Genomic DNA, 14,111 nt, shown 5'->3' on the forward strand with positions numbered 1-14,111 from the left:
TAATATCTTGAAGAACTCTAATGACAAAGGCTCAGTAAAGTCACTAAAGGAAAACAAAACTGTTTGACGGGGGTGGTCTTGTGAGATACTGCTCCATCCCTTACAGAGGTTATCCTATCCATCAATTGGTGGTTTACATTTTCTGCTGGCCTGTTGGACCGTGTCTTGGTCCACAAATCTGCTAATCTTTAGTAGGGCCACCATTAACAGGTTTACTCAGCTGCACTGCTCAGGGGGATGGAATGAGCACAGGAATGAGAGATACAATGTAGGATCCTACTGGTCAATGTCTACTACTGGGCCAGAATGCGTCCTAACCACAGGGGCTAAAGCTTTCTGAGCTTGGGGCACCACATTATAGCAGCCCACCTGCAGAGTATGCCCCATTTGGGTGATAGTGTGAACATGGCTGGCTGTGGAGGCCCGTCTCCTGTTCACTGGAGGTAAGCAGGAAATGTGTGGGAAAGTGAATGTAGCTGACCTCCAGCCATTCTCCAGTCTACTTATTTGGATGTTGGGCAGCCCACCGGGCTGGGTCACTGCCCCTTCACCTCTGTGTACCCCTTCCTGAGCTTAATAACTGGGCCAGTGTCATTGATCATGCACGTATGTGCATGGAGCACATTTCTTGTGATGAAAAAAAATGCCACGGTTTCTCAATGGATTACCAGACTTCATGACTAGAGCTGTGGGTCTGCCCCAGGTGCCCCCTCTTTAGTAAGCTGGGACTTGCAGAATGTTGCTCTTCTGTTCCCCACAAATTTCGAATTCTGCATTTCCTTACTTAGTTCTGACTGCATAGAAGAGCTGGTCAAGTGGGTGGGCTTGATGGGAATTATTTTTTTTTTAAGATTTTTTATTTATTCATTCATTCATGAGAGGCATACACACACACACACACACACATACAGAGAGAGAGAGAGAGAGAGAGAGAGAGAAGCAGAGGAAGAAGCAGGCTCCATGCAGGGAGCCCGATGTGGGACTTGATCCTGGGACTCCAGGACCATGCCCTGGGCCGAAGGTGGTGCTAAACCACCAAGCCATCCAGGGATCCCCTGGCTTGATGGGAATTAGTCTGGGGTCGTAGCAGAGTAGGCATCAGAGCAGTTACTGCCTGAAGTTACAGGGCCGGTGTTTCTGATGGCTTCTCTGCAGTCTTAGTCTTTTCAGGGATGATGAAGTTGTGAAGCTGTTCTGTCTCCATAGGAGCCCTTGAATCAAAGAGGTTCATTCAGTCTGATCCACCTGATGAACGAATGGGACCTGTAATGGAAGAAGAAACTGGTTTCAAAAGCCTTCCTTCAACTCTGATTTGCTTGCCAACCAGGGCAAGCCTGTAGATTTGGAGCTGTCTTGGAGGTGGGGGTATGGAGTTTGGGCCTCATGCTGAGATCCTGAGTCCAGAAAATGATCCTGGGCAATAAAATCAGCTTGGACATGTACCAGACTTTGGGTTTGATGATGGGCCATTGGTTGGCTACCTCTTGATTCTGCATTTGATTGACATGACTCCAGAGCTCGTCTCTAGAACAAGTCTATTCCTTTTCAAACTGGAGTCATCTAGTTTAGCTGCTTACTTGGCCAGATCTTGCAGGGGTCTGTTAGACTTCTTGCCTAACAAGAAGTCTAGAATCTCCTCTTATATGAAAGACCTCGTGATGCATTCATCATACTGCCTATGTAGTCATCTGTTTGATGAAGGAGGGTAGGGAGGGTAGACTCTGCTTCACAGACTTCCAGCCTTTTATAGTTGCATTCTACAGAGCCTCAAGGGTACCTTTTTAAATTTGAAGTTACTGTTGGCAAGATCTGCTGCTAAGACAGCAAACAGGCAACGCTTGCATTAGAAAGGGGATGACTGGGGCACCTGGGTGGCACAGTTGGTTAAACGTCCGACTCTTGGTTTTGGCTCAGGGCGTGATCTCAGGGTCTTGAGATGGAGCCCTGTGTCAGGCTCCTTGCTCAGCACAAGTCTGATCATCCCTCTCCCTTCCTCTGCTCTCTTTCTCTCAAATCAATAAATCTTAAAAAAAAAAAAAGGACAAGGGTGACCATGTTTGTATGGGAAGCACCAGATAAGTGTCTATTTATGTCTGATCCTGAGTGGAGGGGAATGTAGGGGGGAAAAGAGGCAAGTGAGGAAGTGAAGAAGTCTTATGGTGAGCAGGGGAGGTAGTTGAGAAAACAGAATAAGCAAATCTTCAAACTGGCAATCAAATAACCATACTTATTGGTAACTTCAGTTACCAGAAAGATAGGCGTGGCTGTCACTGAGTCAGGCAGTGGACATTCATGTTGTACTACGTTATCTCCAGGTTCTAGAATGAATACTAGCACCCAAGGAATTTACATTTTACCACAATGAGATGGGCCCGGGTATGTCAGAAGGTTCAGGACCAAGTGCCACAAAGACAAAATAGGGTGATGTGATTGCGAATAACTGCAGCAAGGGTGGCTTTTTTTAAAGTTAAGAGGGAGGCCTCTCTAGTGTAGACATCTGAATGATAAGGGAGCAGAAGAATGAATGCCTGGGGGAAGGGAGTTTCATTTTACCAGAACTCTAAGTGCGAAGAATTTTTTTTAAAGATTTTATTTATTATTCATGAGAGACACACAGAGAGAGGCAGAGCCAGGCAGAGGGAGAAGCAGGTTCCCTGTGGGGAGCTTGATGTGGGACTCAATCCAAAGACCCTGGGATCATGCCCTGAGCTGAAGGCAGATGCTCAACGACTGACACCCAGGGGCCCTGAAGAATTTTTTTTAAAGACTTTATTTATTTACCGGAGAGAGAGAGAGTGCACAGGAGGGAGGTGCAGAGAGAGAATCTCAAGCAGACTCTGCATCAAGTGCAGAGCCTGCCAGGGGCCTCAATCTCACGACCCCAAGATATGACCTGAACTGAAACCAAGAGTCAGAGCTTAATTAACTGAACTACCCAGGCACCCCGAGAATTTGAATAAGGGGGAAAGTGGAAGAAAATAAGGCAAATGGGCTGGATTGTGTAGTATTGAGGGCCATGGTAAAGGGGTGGGAATTTTTTTTTAATGTATACTGTCAAGTTATTGGGAGGGTTTAAGAGGGGCACGCTATTTGACCTACAGGATAGAAAGTTCACCCTGACTTGTGCAGGGGCGAGAATGGAACAAGACCAGTGTGGAGGATTTGGCAGTAGTCTATCAGGTGGTGGTAAGCCAGGTGGACTTGATGGGTTATAGTAAGAAGCGGATCTAAATTTGAAGGCTTTGAAGTGTGAACTTCCATGACTACTGATGGATTGACTGAGATGAGTGATGAATCATGTTAATGGAAATTTTTGGCCCAAACAACTGGGTGGGTGGGTAGACATTGGCTGAGATGGGTACTGCTGGGTTTCTTTTGGAGGGGTATTGCCTGGGGATCCTGAAGAGTTTTCTTTTGAATGTGTTGATTCTACTATGCCTGCATATGCAAAATGGCAGACTATAAACTCACTGAGGTCAGGGGCAGCCGTTTATCTTTGTATCTTCAGTGTCTAGCACCTGCCACACAGCAGGAACTAAAATGGGAGAAATGACTATTTTTTATAAGATTTTATTTATTTGAGAGATAGAGAGAGAGAGAGAGTGAGCGAGCACATGAATCGGGGGAAGGGCAGAGGGAGAGGGAGAAGCATACCCCTTGCTGAGCAGGGAGCCCAATTGGGGGCTTGATCCCAGGGCCCTGAGATCATGACCTGAGCTGAAGGAAGATGCTCAACGAGTGAGCCACCCAGGCATCCCCTATGTGTTTTATTTAAACCTTTTTACACATTATTCTGAACCGCCTACAGATAAAACACATGGGATTTCAAAGAAAAGAATTTGAAATATCAATTTTATTTATTTATTTATTTATTTATTTATTTATTTATTTATTTATTTATGACACACACAGAGAGAGAGAGAGGTAGAGACACAGGCAAAGAGAGAAGCAGGCCCCATGCAGGGGGCCCGATGTGGGACTCGATTCCGGGACTCCAGGACTATGCCCTAGGCCGAAGGCAGACACTCAACTGCTGAGCCACCCAGGGATCCCAAAAGATACCAATTTTAAAACAAGCTTCTAATAGAAAAATATGTACCTTAATCCATTAAATAATAAGACAGTACATTTTATGTACTTATCTTTAAAATTTTATTTACCTAAGTAATCTTTACATACAAGGTGGGGCTTGAACTCATAACTCTGAGAGCAGTAGTCTTAAACTCCTCTGACTGAGCCAGCTGGGTGTTCCAAGACAGTACATTGTAAACACAGGCAAGTTAAAGTTTAAAGACACCAGTGTGAAGGTTGCTTAGCTTGAATCACAACATTAAATTGAGGTGGTCTTTGGATAAGACAATATGCATGTCTTATTGGACAACCAATCAGTTCTAATTTTCTTGTTTCAATGGATTCCAGGGTTGAAAAATCTCAATTCACAAATTGTTTCAAAAGGAATTAGAGCTTCCCTAATTCATATTGCTAGGTAAAAACACTTATTCTCCAAGGTTTTTTGAGTTAAATTCCAGTTGTATTAAAGCATTCACCCTAAGATCAATAGGCTATTTTACAACTCAACAAAAGAGAAATTACCCAATTAAGAAATGGACAAAGGATTTGAATAGACATTTCTCCCAAGAATTTATACAAATGGCTAATAAGCACGTTAGCCATTTGAGAAATAGAAATCAAAACCACAATGAAATACCACTTCACATCCATTATGGTAGCTGAAATTAAAAAAAAAAAGACCACAAGTATTTTTAAAAAAGATTTTATGTATTTATTCATGAGAGACACACAGAGAGAGAGAGAGAAAGAGAGAGAGAGAGAGAGGCAGAGACACAGGCAGAGGGAGAAGCAGGCTTCCTGCAGGGATCTCAGTTCAGGACTCCATCCCAGGACCCTGGGATCACGACCTGAGCCAAAGCAGACAGTCAACTGCTGAGCCACCCGGATGTCCCAAGACTACAACAAGTATTAACAAGGACATAGAGAATTGGACCCTCACACATTGTTGCTGGGAACGTAAAATGGTGTCACTGCTGAGGGAATCAGTTTGCCAGTTTTTTATTTTATTTTTTAAAAATATTTTATTTATTTATTCCTGAGGGACAGAGAGAGAGAGAGAGAGAGAGAGAGAGAGGCAGAGACATAGGAAGAGGGAGAAGCAGGCTTCATGCAGGGAGCCCGATGTGGGACTCGATCCCGGGACTCCAGGATCAGGTCTTGGGCCGAAGGCAGGCGCTTAACCACTGAACCACCCAGGGATCCGTTGTCAGTTCCTTTAAATGTTCAATATAGAATTACCATGTGACCCAGCAATTCCATTCTTAGATATATAAATTTAAAGTGTATGTCCACAGAAAAACCTGTAAATGTGTATAAATGCTCCTAGCAGCATTTTTTATAATAGCCAAAAAGTGGAAGCAACCCAAATGTCCACTAACTGATGAATGGATAAATAAAATGTAGCATATTTGTACAGGGGACTATTATTCACTAATGAAAAGGATAAACTTTGAAGACATTATGCGAAGTAAAGACCACATTTTGTGTGTTTCCACTTCTAGAGACAAATCCAGAAAAACAAAGTAGATCAGTGGTTACCAGGGGAAGAGTGAAGGTCAGGGAATGGGGAGAGATTGCTAATAGGTATGGGATTTCTTTCGGGGGATGATGAAATGTTTGAAAATTAGTGATGGTTACACAATGTTGTGACTATACTAAAAAAACCCACTGAATTATATACTTAATTTTTTAATTTGTGAATTAAATCTCAAAGCCGTTATTTTTAAAAAAGATTTTAAAATGTATTTATTCATGAGAGACACACAGAAAGAGGCAGAGACATAGGCAGAGGGAGACATGGGACACTATCCCAAGACCCCTGGGATCCTGCCCTGAGCCAAAGGCAGACACGCAACCACTGAGCCACCCAGATGTCCCTCAAAGCTGTTATTTGAATGATTTTTTTAAAATTTTTATTTATTTATGAGTCATAGAGAGAGAGAGAGAGAGGCAGAGACATAGGCAGAGGGAGAAGCAGGCTCCATGCACCGGGAGCCTGACGTGGGATTCGATCCCGGGTCTCCAGGATCGCGCCCTGGGCCAAAGGCAGGCGCCAAACCGCTGTGCCACCCAGGGATCCCCTCAAAGCTGTTATTTGAAAGACAATCAGTCATCTTTGGCCAGGCCGAATTCTTTGATACCATTTTAGATTTAAGAAAATATGATGAACCTCTGGTTTAAATTTACCACCAAAAAAACCCCTTTTGCAAGAGTTGTGCAATGTTTCCAAGTATTAATGGCTGGGTTTTGTCAAGGAAATAGAATTCTGAATTGCAGCTTTATCTTGGTTAATAAATTCTTTCAGCATTCTGGTAATGTGGCCTTCTTTGCCTTCCTGGGAAAATTGTTTTCATGTGTGATTGGTTTTTGTGCAAAAATTACTCTTTTTTAGTGTGGGGCATGTTCTCAGAATAATACACAAATACCCTTCCTAAAATAACTTGTATCACCCTAGTACATGTCTTTATTTCTTAACTGTGTGCAAAAGGGAGTGCCTGGGTGGCTCAGTCCATAGAGCATGAGACTTTTAATGTGGGATCATGAGTTTGAGCCCTGTGTAGTGCGCACACACACACACACACACACACAAACACACACACAAACCGTGTGCAGAAAAAGAGTATAAGAAGAAAAACAAGTGTTATTCACCACATTTACACCATGCATGATCTATATCAATGTATAATCTGTTAACAGTAACTGTTAAAATATATTAAATTTACCTCAATGGTCAGATTAGTGTTAGAACTTGCCTGGTCTACCTTTGTGGTCAATGTACTGTCTGTTAGTCTGTTAGAAAAATCCTGCTGACTTGTGGGGAGTTGTGTGTGTGTTTTTTTTAAGATTTACTTATTTATTTGAGAGAGAGAGAGAGAGATAATGCGCGAGTGCAGTGGGGAAGGGCAGAGGGAGAGGGAGAAAGAGTCCCAAGCAAACTCCGAGCTAAGCACAGAGCCTGATGCAGGGCTTGATCTCATGCCACTGAGATCCTGAAGTGAACTGAAAGCAGCAGTCAGTTGCTTAACTGAGTGAGTCACCCAGGCTCCATTCCCCAGGAATTGTGTTTTCAGTTGAGTATGTTAATTTTGCAAAAACTGAATGTGAAGGACTCCCCACCTTCCATGTATGGATTGAAAAATAATTGTAGATAGGGAGTACTGGAAAGCAACATGGGAGTCTTGGTCACCCATGAAATGGCTTTCTACTTCGTTCTTTAGTATCTGAAAGTCAGCCTGACCCAGTGTTGGGCAACTGCCCAGTGTCTTGTACTAGTATCTGTAGGCACAAAGACCATGATGATGTGACATCCTGTGGCTAGTCTAATTACCATAGTCATAATTTTGAGGTGGTGAAAACACAGATTTGAGATCTGCAACAAAGTGATAAGGAATGAAAATAGCTCATTTCTATTGTGAAATTCATGGATTCTGCAAATGGTGCAATGGTTTGAGTAAATTAGCTGAAAAGAGTGCTAATTTTAAGTTAGAGGTTAATAAAAATAAAACAGAATGCTTTCCCAAATGAAGATTCCATGGATAATACTTTGGGTCCTTAAATTAAGAATACCTACTGTAAAAGATAAATTGCTTATTTGGGTGGGTGGCAGTGACCCCACTTTGGCAGGGTTAATTTGTAAGGCTAGTTAATCAGATAAGCTATTCTGTCTGGCCTGGGATCTAATTACAAGTTTTCAAAAGATCTGTGACCTTGGGAGAGATGTCTGAGACCCTTTACTTCATTAAAACAACAACAATAAAAAGTTATGTTTCGAGGTAATTCTAGATTCATTAGAAATTACAAAAATAGAGCAAAGTCTCATGTGTCCTTCACCATCTTACCCTAGTGGTAGAATCTTATGTGACTCTAGCATAGGGACAAAACCAGGAAATGGGCATTGGTACAATGCTTCTTCACTAGAGCAACTTGGCGTTTGATGGCTACCCTGTATTCACTTGGTTGCAGCCTTGGACTTGCCCAATCTTTGGGTGGAACTTTGTCTTTCCCAAGAGGCAGGGAACAGCTGAAAGTGAGTAGTTGTCCCACAAATATAGCTCCATGGGGCTTTGAGGAAACCTGCCTCATGCTTCCAAGGTGTCATGAAAACTAACTGCTTAAATCCCTTGCTTTGCTGACTTAAGTTCTGGTTCCTGTGACAGCCTGAGCTACTATGTTCTGGAGCATGAATAGCTCAGTAAGACTTATTAATATCTCAGTATGTACTAGGTAATGCCTGGCAGCCTATCCTGTTACTTGGCTTTGTTTAGGGCATGCAGAGACCTCAAGTGCCACTCTGAGTACCCTCTGCTTCATGGAGCACCACCAAACATTTGTTTTGTCTTGGTAAATAAACACTTCATATGCCAGCATTTAAGTTCAATATAATATAATCATCTGTCTCAGCTACTAGACATAATAACTCTTAAGAGGCAGGGGATGCCGACTTAGTCATCTCTCTCCTTGTACGTGAAAGCTACTTGAGGTCTGTGGGAATGTGGAAATGTTTATTAGCAGAAAGCCAGAGTTGGGCCTTTTGTGTGTATCATTTGAAGGAATATATTCCTTCTCAACTGCTTAAAGTAGCTTCTGAGGAGGTGTCTGGGTGACTCAGTCAGTTCAGTGTCTGCCTTCAGCTCAGGTCATGATCTCAGCTCGATCCTGGGATTGAGCCCCATGTTGGGCTCCCTGCTCAGTGGGGAGTCTACTTGTTCCTCTCCCTCTGCCCCTCCCCCACTCATTCTCTCTGTCTCCCTTTCAAATAGGTAAATAAAATCTTAAAAAAATAAAGTATCTTCTGAGGCTGTTTGTCTGACTACTTTTTTAAAAAAAGATTTTATTTATTCATGAGAGACAGACAGAGAGAGAAGCAAGGACACAGGCAGAGGGAGAAGCAGGCTCCATGCAGGGAACCTGAAGTGGGACTCGATCCTGGGACTCCAGGATCATGCCCTGGGCCAAAGGCGGCGCTAAACTGCTGAGCCACCCGGGGATCTCCAGACTACATTTTCCAGATACCCTCTGGAACCCACGCTATGGCCGTGTCTGTGTTGTCACATCCCCTTGGTGTGAATATGACTTGTAACTCAGCTGGAGAAATTTGAGTGTGGGCTTGAAAGATGTGGGAGTGGTGGCCACATAGGCACGATGCTTAAACAGTTATGTAGTTAAGATTAAATGGCCCACCTGAGCCCACGTAGGAAAAGGCCGCTGAATGAGCACTAGAACCTTTGTCTGGGAGAGACTCTACTGAGTCCTCCTGCTTCCTTCCCCGCAGCTCTCGCGGTGCTCTCTTTGTGAATCAGTGGCCACCTTGCAAGGAGCCACATGTTACTTTCAGGTGTTCTGAGATTATACTTTGATCTAGGGCTTTCCATGTCTGTTTTTGTGACTTCTTTGAGATTACCGGAGACCAAACCTCTCTGCTGCCTTTGATGTTAATTATGCTGGTAGAGAGGAGTAGACCACCAGCACTGAGCCCTTGTTTCACTGCTGTGAGATCAGAGAATCCCGTGTCAAGGCTGTGACTGGAATGCCATGTCTGAAACATTGGTGAGTCTGACACTAGGGAAGCCAGCATTCTCTTAATGAAGAATAATGAACCTATTAGCTTTGTTCCACAAATAAACTTTTTTTTTAAAGATTCTATTTATTTATTCATGAGAGAGAGAGAGAGAGGCAGAGACATAGGCAGAGGGAGAAGCAGGCTCCACGCAGGGAGCCCGATGTGGGACTCGATCCCGGGTCTCCAGGATCACACCCTAGACCAAAGGCAGCGCTAAACCACCGAGCCACCTGGGCTGCCCCACAAATAAACATTTTTTAAAAAGATTTTATTTATTGCAGGGAGGAGCTGAGCCGGGGGGAGGCACAGACAGAGAGGGAGAAGCAGGCTCCCCACTGAGCAGGGAGCCCAATGCGGGGCTCAATTCCAGGACCCTGAGATCATGACCTGAGTTGAAGGCAGATGCTTAACTGACTGAGCCACCCAGGCGCGTCACAAATACACATTTTATACCCATGTTCTTTACATTGACCTTGTTCCTACTGATACAACATCGTAAAGGCCATTACTGGTAGGATGAACATCCTGCTAGGATCCTAGTAGTTATTTTTCTTAATGCTTGTCATTTTGAGTTCAAGGATACTAAAAATTACGACTATGTTTTAGCACTCTTCCAATGCCAAGTGAAATTGGGTGTGAGCGCAAAAATTTGTAAGGTCACCACAAAAGCTATTTTTTAAAAAATCCAAACAGTTCTAGGTCCCAAGGGTAGTAATAGTCTAACTCATGAAGGTGACCTAATTAGCCTGTTGGTATTGTGAATGGATCCGACTCACAACAATGCTTTACAATAACTAGTCCTCTAAAGCAAGGCTTACCATATACCTAAGTGAAAAATGTCTAGGCTGTAGCTAGTTTAAAGTCTAGGAAGAATTAGGGAATCCCTGGGTGGCTCAGCGGTTTAGTGCCACCTTCAGCCCAGGACATGATCCTGGAGTCCTGGGATCGAGTCCCACGTCAGGTTCCCTGCATGGAACCTGCTTCTCTCTCTGCCTGTGTCTCTGCCTCTCTTTCATGAATAAATAAAAATATAAAAAATAAACTGCTATTTCTATTTACTGAACACCTAATGAATTCATTAGCTAGGCATATTTGTTTTCAGGGTTCAACAAATATGAATTGCTTTCCTTCTACATAACAACATCTAGGAGGAAGATGCGTAAGACTTGGCATTATTTCCCATAGACTTCTTTTAAGTATCCTTCACGCCCAGTGTGGGCCTTGAACTCATGACCCTGAGATCAGGAGTCACAGGCTCTACTGCCTGAATCAGCCAGGTGCCCCTCCCATAGATTTTTTTGCCTTAGCCCTGCAGCCTGCACTCTCTTGGCTTCTGTGAACTCTAGCTCCTGGCTAGGTTTGGCCAATGGGAGACCTTGGTGAGTTATCAGAGATTAGCAGGTGGGGGAAAGCAGGAAATTAGGATATTTTCCCCCTCTCCTTCTCTGCTTTCCTGAGACCTAAGTGGCTGTAGTTTCAATTTCTGACAGCTGACCTTGGCCTCTGAGAATTTGCCTCCTTTCTCTCTTTCTCTTGAACTTCTAGGGTAAGGGTTGGCTCCTGGTTTTGCTTATCTCCAGAGCCACTCTGTTTGCTTCTGATTTCCTTTATCATTTGTGTGGACAGTTCACTGTTAAATTCCATCTATTGTAAATACTTAAAGTGGCTTCTGTTTTCCTGTTTAGGCTACCATGCACTGTGCTGCTTGGTGCTTGCAGATGAGAAACTGTGAGCCTGTGAAGGAATGGGTGAGATGGTAAATGCCTACAGCTCCACCAAATCTGAATCAAAGGAATTAATGAACAGTCTTTTGTTTTTTTCTTGGCACTCAGGCACTGCAAGTAGATGGTGGTAAACCATCACTGAAACCATAAAAAAAAATGACTGAAATTGGACAATTGTTTGCATTTCCTTGGCTTGCAATGATACTGCTCCTGATAACAAGATTGCATTTATAATTGCATTTTGAAATGTGTTGATTCAGTTTAGGTCATGATTACATAGACGTGATTGCAATTTAAAATAAATCTCAACAATTTGGCATCAAGTATTTATGCCTCGTCTTCCTTTAATTAATGGAATCATGCTAAACATCTTCTTGAAATGCTTTTTGCTTATTCAGATGGTGTTGTGGGTTGAAGTCTATCCACCAGAAAGATATGTTGAACTCCTAATCCCTGGTACCTCTGACTGCATTTATTTGGAAATCAGGACTTTGAAGATGTAATTAAGATAAAGTCATACTGGTTTAGAGTTTGATTTTTCAAAACTTTTATGTTAATGGAATCATAGACTATGCAGTCTTAGGTGACCAGGACTGGCTTCTGCCACTCAGAACAATTACTTTGAGGTACACATTATTGTAATGTGTTGATTCATATGTTGTGTGTCAATAGCTCATTCCTTTTTTGTTGTTGAGTAGCATTTCCCTTTATAAATCTACCACAATTTATTGATCTGTTTACCTACTGATGGAGATTTATGTTGTTCCAGTTCTTACCTACTATAAATCGGTTGTGAACAGCTTTGTCTTCATGCATGTGTCTTTGTATAGACAGCTGCTTTCATCTCTTCTACTTAAGAGTAGAGTTAGTGGATCACAGGGTATGTATATGTTTGACTTCTTAGAAAACTGCCAAACTGTTTGTGGATAGTTTTTTAAATTTATTTTATTTCCTTTTTATTTAAATTCAATTTATTTTATTTTTTTAGAGAGAGAGAGAGCATGTGTGCGAATAGTGGGTAGGGGCAGAAAGAGAAAGAGAGAAAGAATCTTAAGCAGGCTCCATGCCCAGCATTTTTTTTTTTGCTTTTTTTTTTTTGTACAATTGTTTATACAAATTCAACAAAGGTAAAACCGCGTCAGGGAAAGTCTAGGAAAACACTACCTTACAACAATGGCACTTATGAAGGCATAACTTTACAACTAGGAAATAGCCATGTTATAAACCTTGAACGAGAACTCAACTCACTTCAAAGGAGAGAAAAAAGGAAAAGAAAGGCTATGTTGGATCATTTATTCTATTTCTTGACTCACTGTATAAATTAGATCTGTGTAGAGTACAAGAGCTCATGCTGGCGCAAAACCCTCCTGAGTGCAAAGGCTGAAGTCTGAATTTTTAAATTTTGAGAAATGGGTAAATTCTATACAGAGGAAACTTGGCAGAGTGTCTTACTTTGACTATAACATTTATCCACATGCTTATGTAATTCTTGATGGACAAAGCAGGCTCTCAGCTTCCAGTTAAACATGCTTTTAATTGGAAGGTCTTCACCTGCTTTGCCATATCTGGGCACATGTGTAGATGGATTATTTGTGTCGATGAAATACAGGTTAAGTTCTCTCCTACCTTAAGGAAACCAGGGAAGTTGGCAATCTCAAAACAATAAAAACACAGGTATGCATTCAAACCTTGCATAAATAACTTTTAAACAATTTATACAAAAATATTTCTGCATAATGTAAGATGTAACAAAACCAAACAAACAAAAAATATCATGACTCGATCCCATGACCCTGAGATCATGACCTGAGCTGAAATCAAGAGCTGGATGCTTAACTGACTGAGCCACCTAGGCATCCCTATATTTCATTTCTATAACTTGATTTAGGTCCTTTTCAGTCTTACATGTCTATACCTTATGAACATGGGATTGAGTTATGTAATAATTTTTAATGACCTTTTTTTTACCCCTTCTAGCATTTGTATCATTCTGGGTCTATTTTGATTTATTTTCCTCATTATGAGTTGTATTTTCCCACTTCCTTGCACATGCCAGGTAATTATTGATCAGATGTTGGGCATTGTGATTTTACTGCATTGGGTGCTGAGTATTTCTGTATTACTACAAATCTTCTTCAGGTTTATTCTAGAATCTAGTTATGGTACTTGGTAACAATTTAATTTTTTCTGGTCTTGCTTTTATGATTTGTTATGAGGTTCTGGAGGACTATTCAGCCTGGGCTAATTATTCTCCATTACTAAGGCAAGATTTTAAGATCTTCCTGAGTATGCTTTTCCAGTGCCCTGTACATTGTTACTTTTTTCCAATCTAGTAGGTGGAGTCAGGCAATATTTTTGGCCCTGTGTGAGCACAAGGTACTCCTTTCAGACGGTACTGAATATTCAAGGTACTCTCTGAAGCTCTCTCCTCTATGTTACTCTGTCTACAAACTCTAGCTTCCTTGGTCTCCCTGGACTCCCTGCTCAGTTTTTTTGTTTGTTTGTTTGAGCTTGGAGGATAAATACAGTCCTTGTTACTCCATTTTGGCCGTGGAGGAAGTCTGGACCAAAACTTTTGAATACTCAAGAGTTAAGTCTCTCACATAGTCAAGAGGGTCCTAGCCAGTGGTTCTCTCATGGTATGGGCATCATTTGTAGCCCATTCTAACTCTGACCTCCCAGTTGAGTACTTCTATAAACCTTCTCCTTCTTATTTTTTCAATTAATCAGACTAAGAAACAGTGTATTCGAAAATG

General features: G+C 42.0%; 1 protein-coding gene across 24 annotated transcripts in view; it reads left to right on the plus strand.

Annotated features, from left to right (window-relative positions):
* LOC144308397 (uncharacterized) overlaps positions 1-14,111 on the plus strand; it is a 469,309-nt gene that overhangs the window by 60,326 nt on the left and 394,872 nt on the right. The window contains exon 4 of one of the 24 annotated variants that reach the window (XM_077888793.1): positions 11,317-11,665. The exons of the other annotated variants lie outside the window; for them this stretch is intronic. Within the exon in view, the coding sequence (XP_077744919.1) occupies positions 11,317-11,363 (47 nt within the window). The 3' untranslated portion in view covers positions 11,364-11,665. Of the gene's footprint in view, positions 1-11,316; positions 11,666-14,111 lie in introns of those variants that run through there. 24 annotated transcript variants of the gene reach the window in all.

This window comes from Canis aureus, chromosome X, assembly GCF_053574225.1.
Source record: "Canis aureus isolate CA01 chromosome X, VMU_Caureus_v.1.0, whole genome shotgun sequence".
Lineage (NCBI taxonomy): Eukaryota > Metazoa > Chordata > Mammalia > Carnivora > Canidae > Canis > Canis aureus.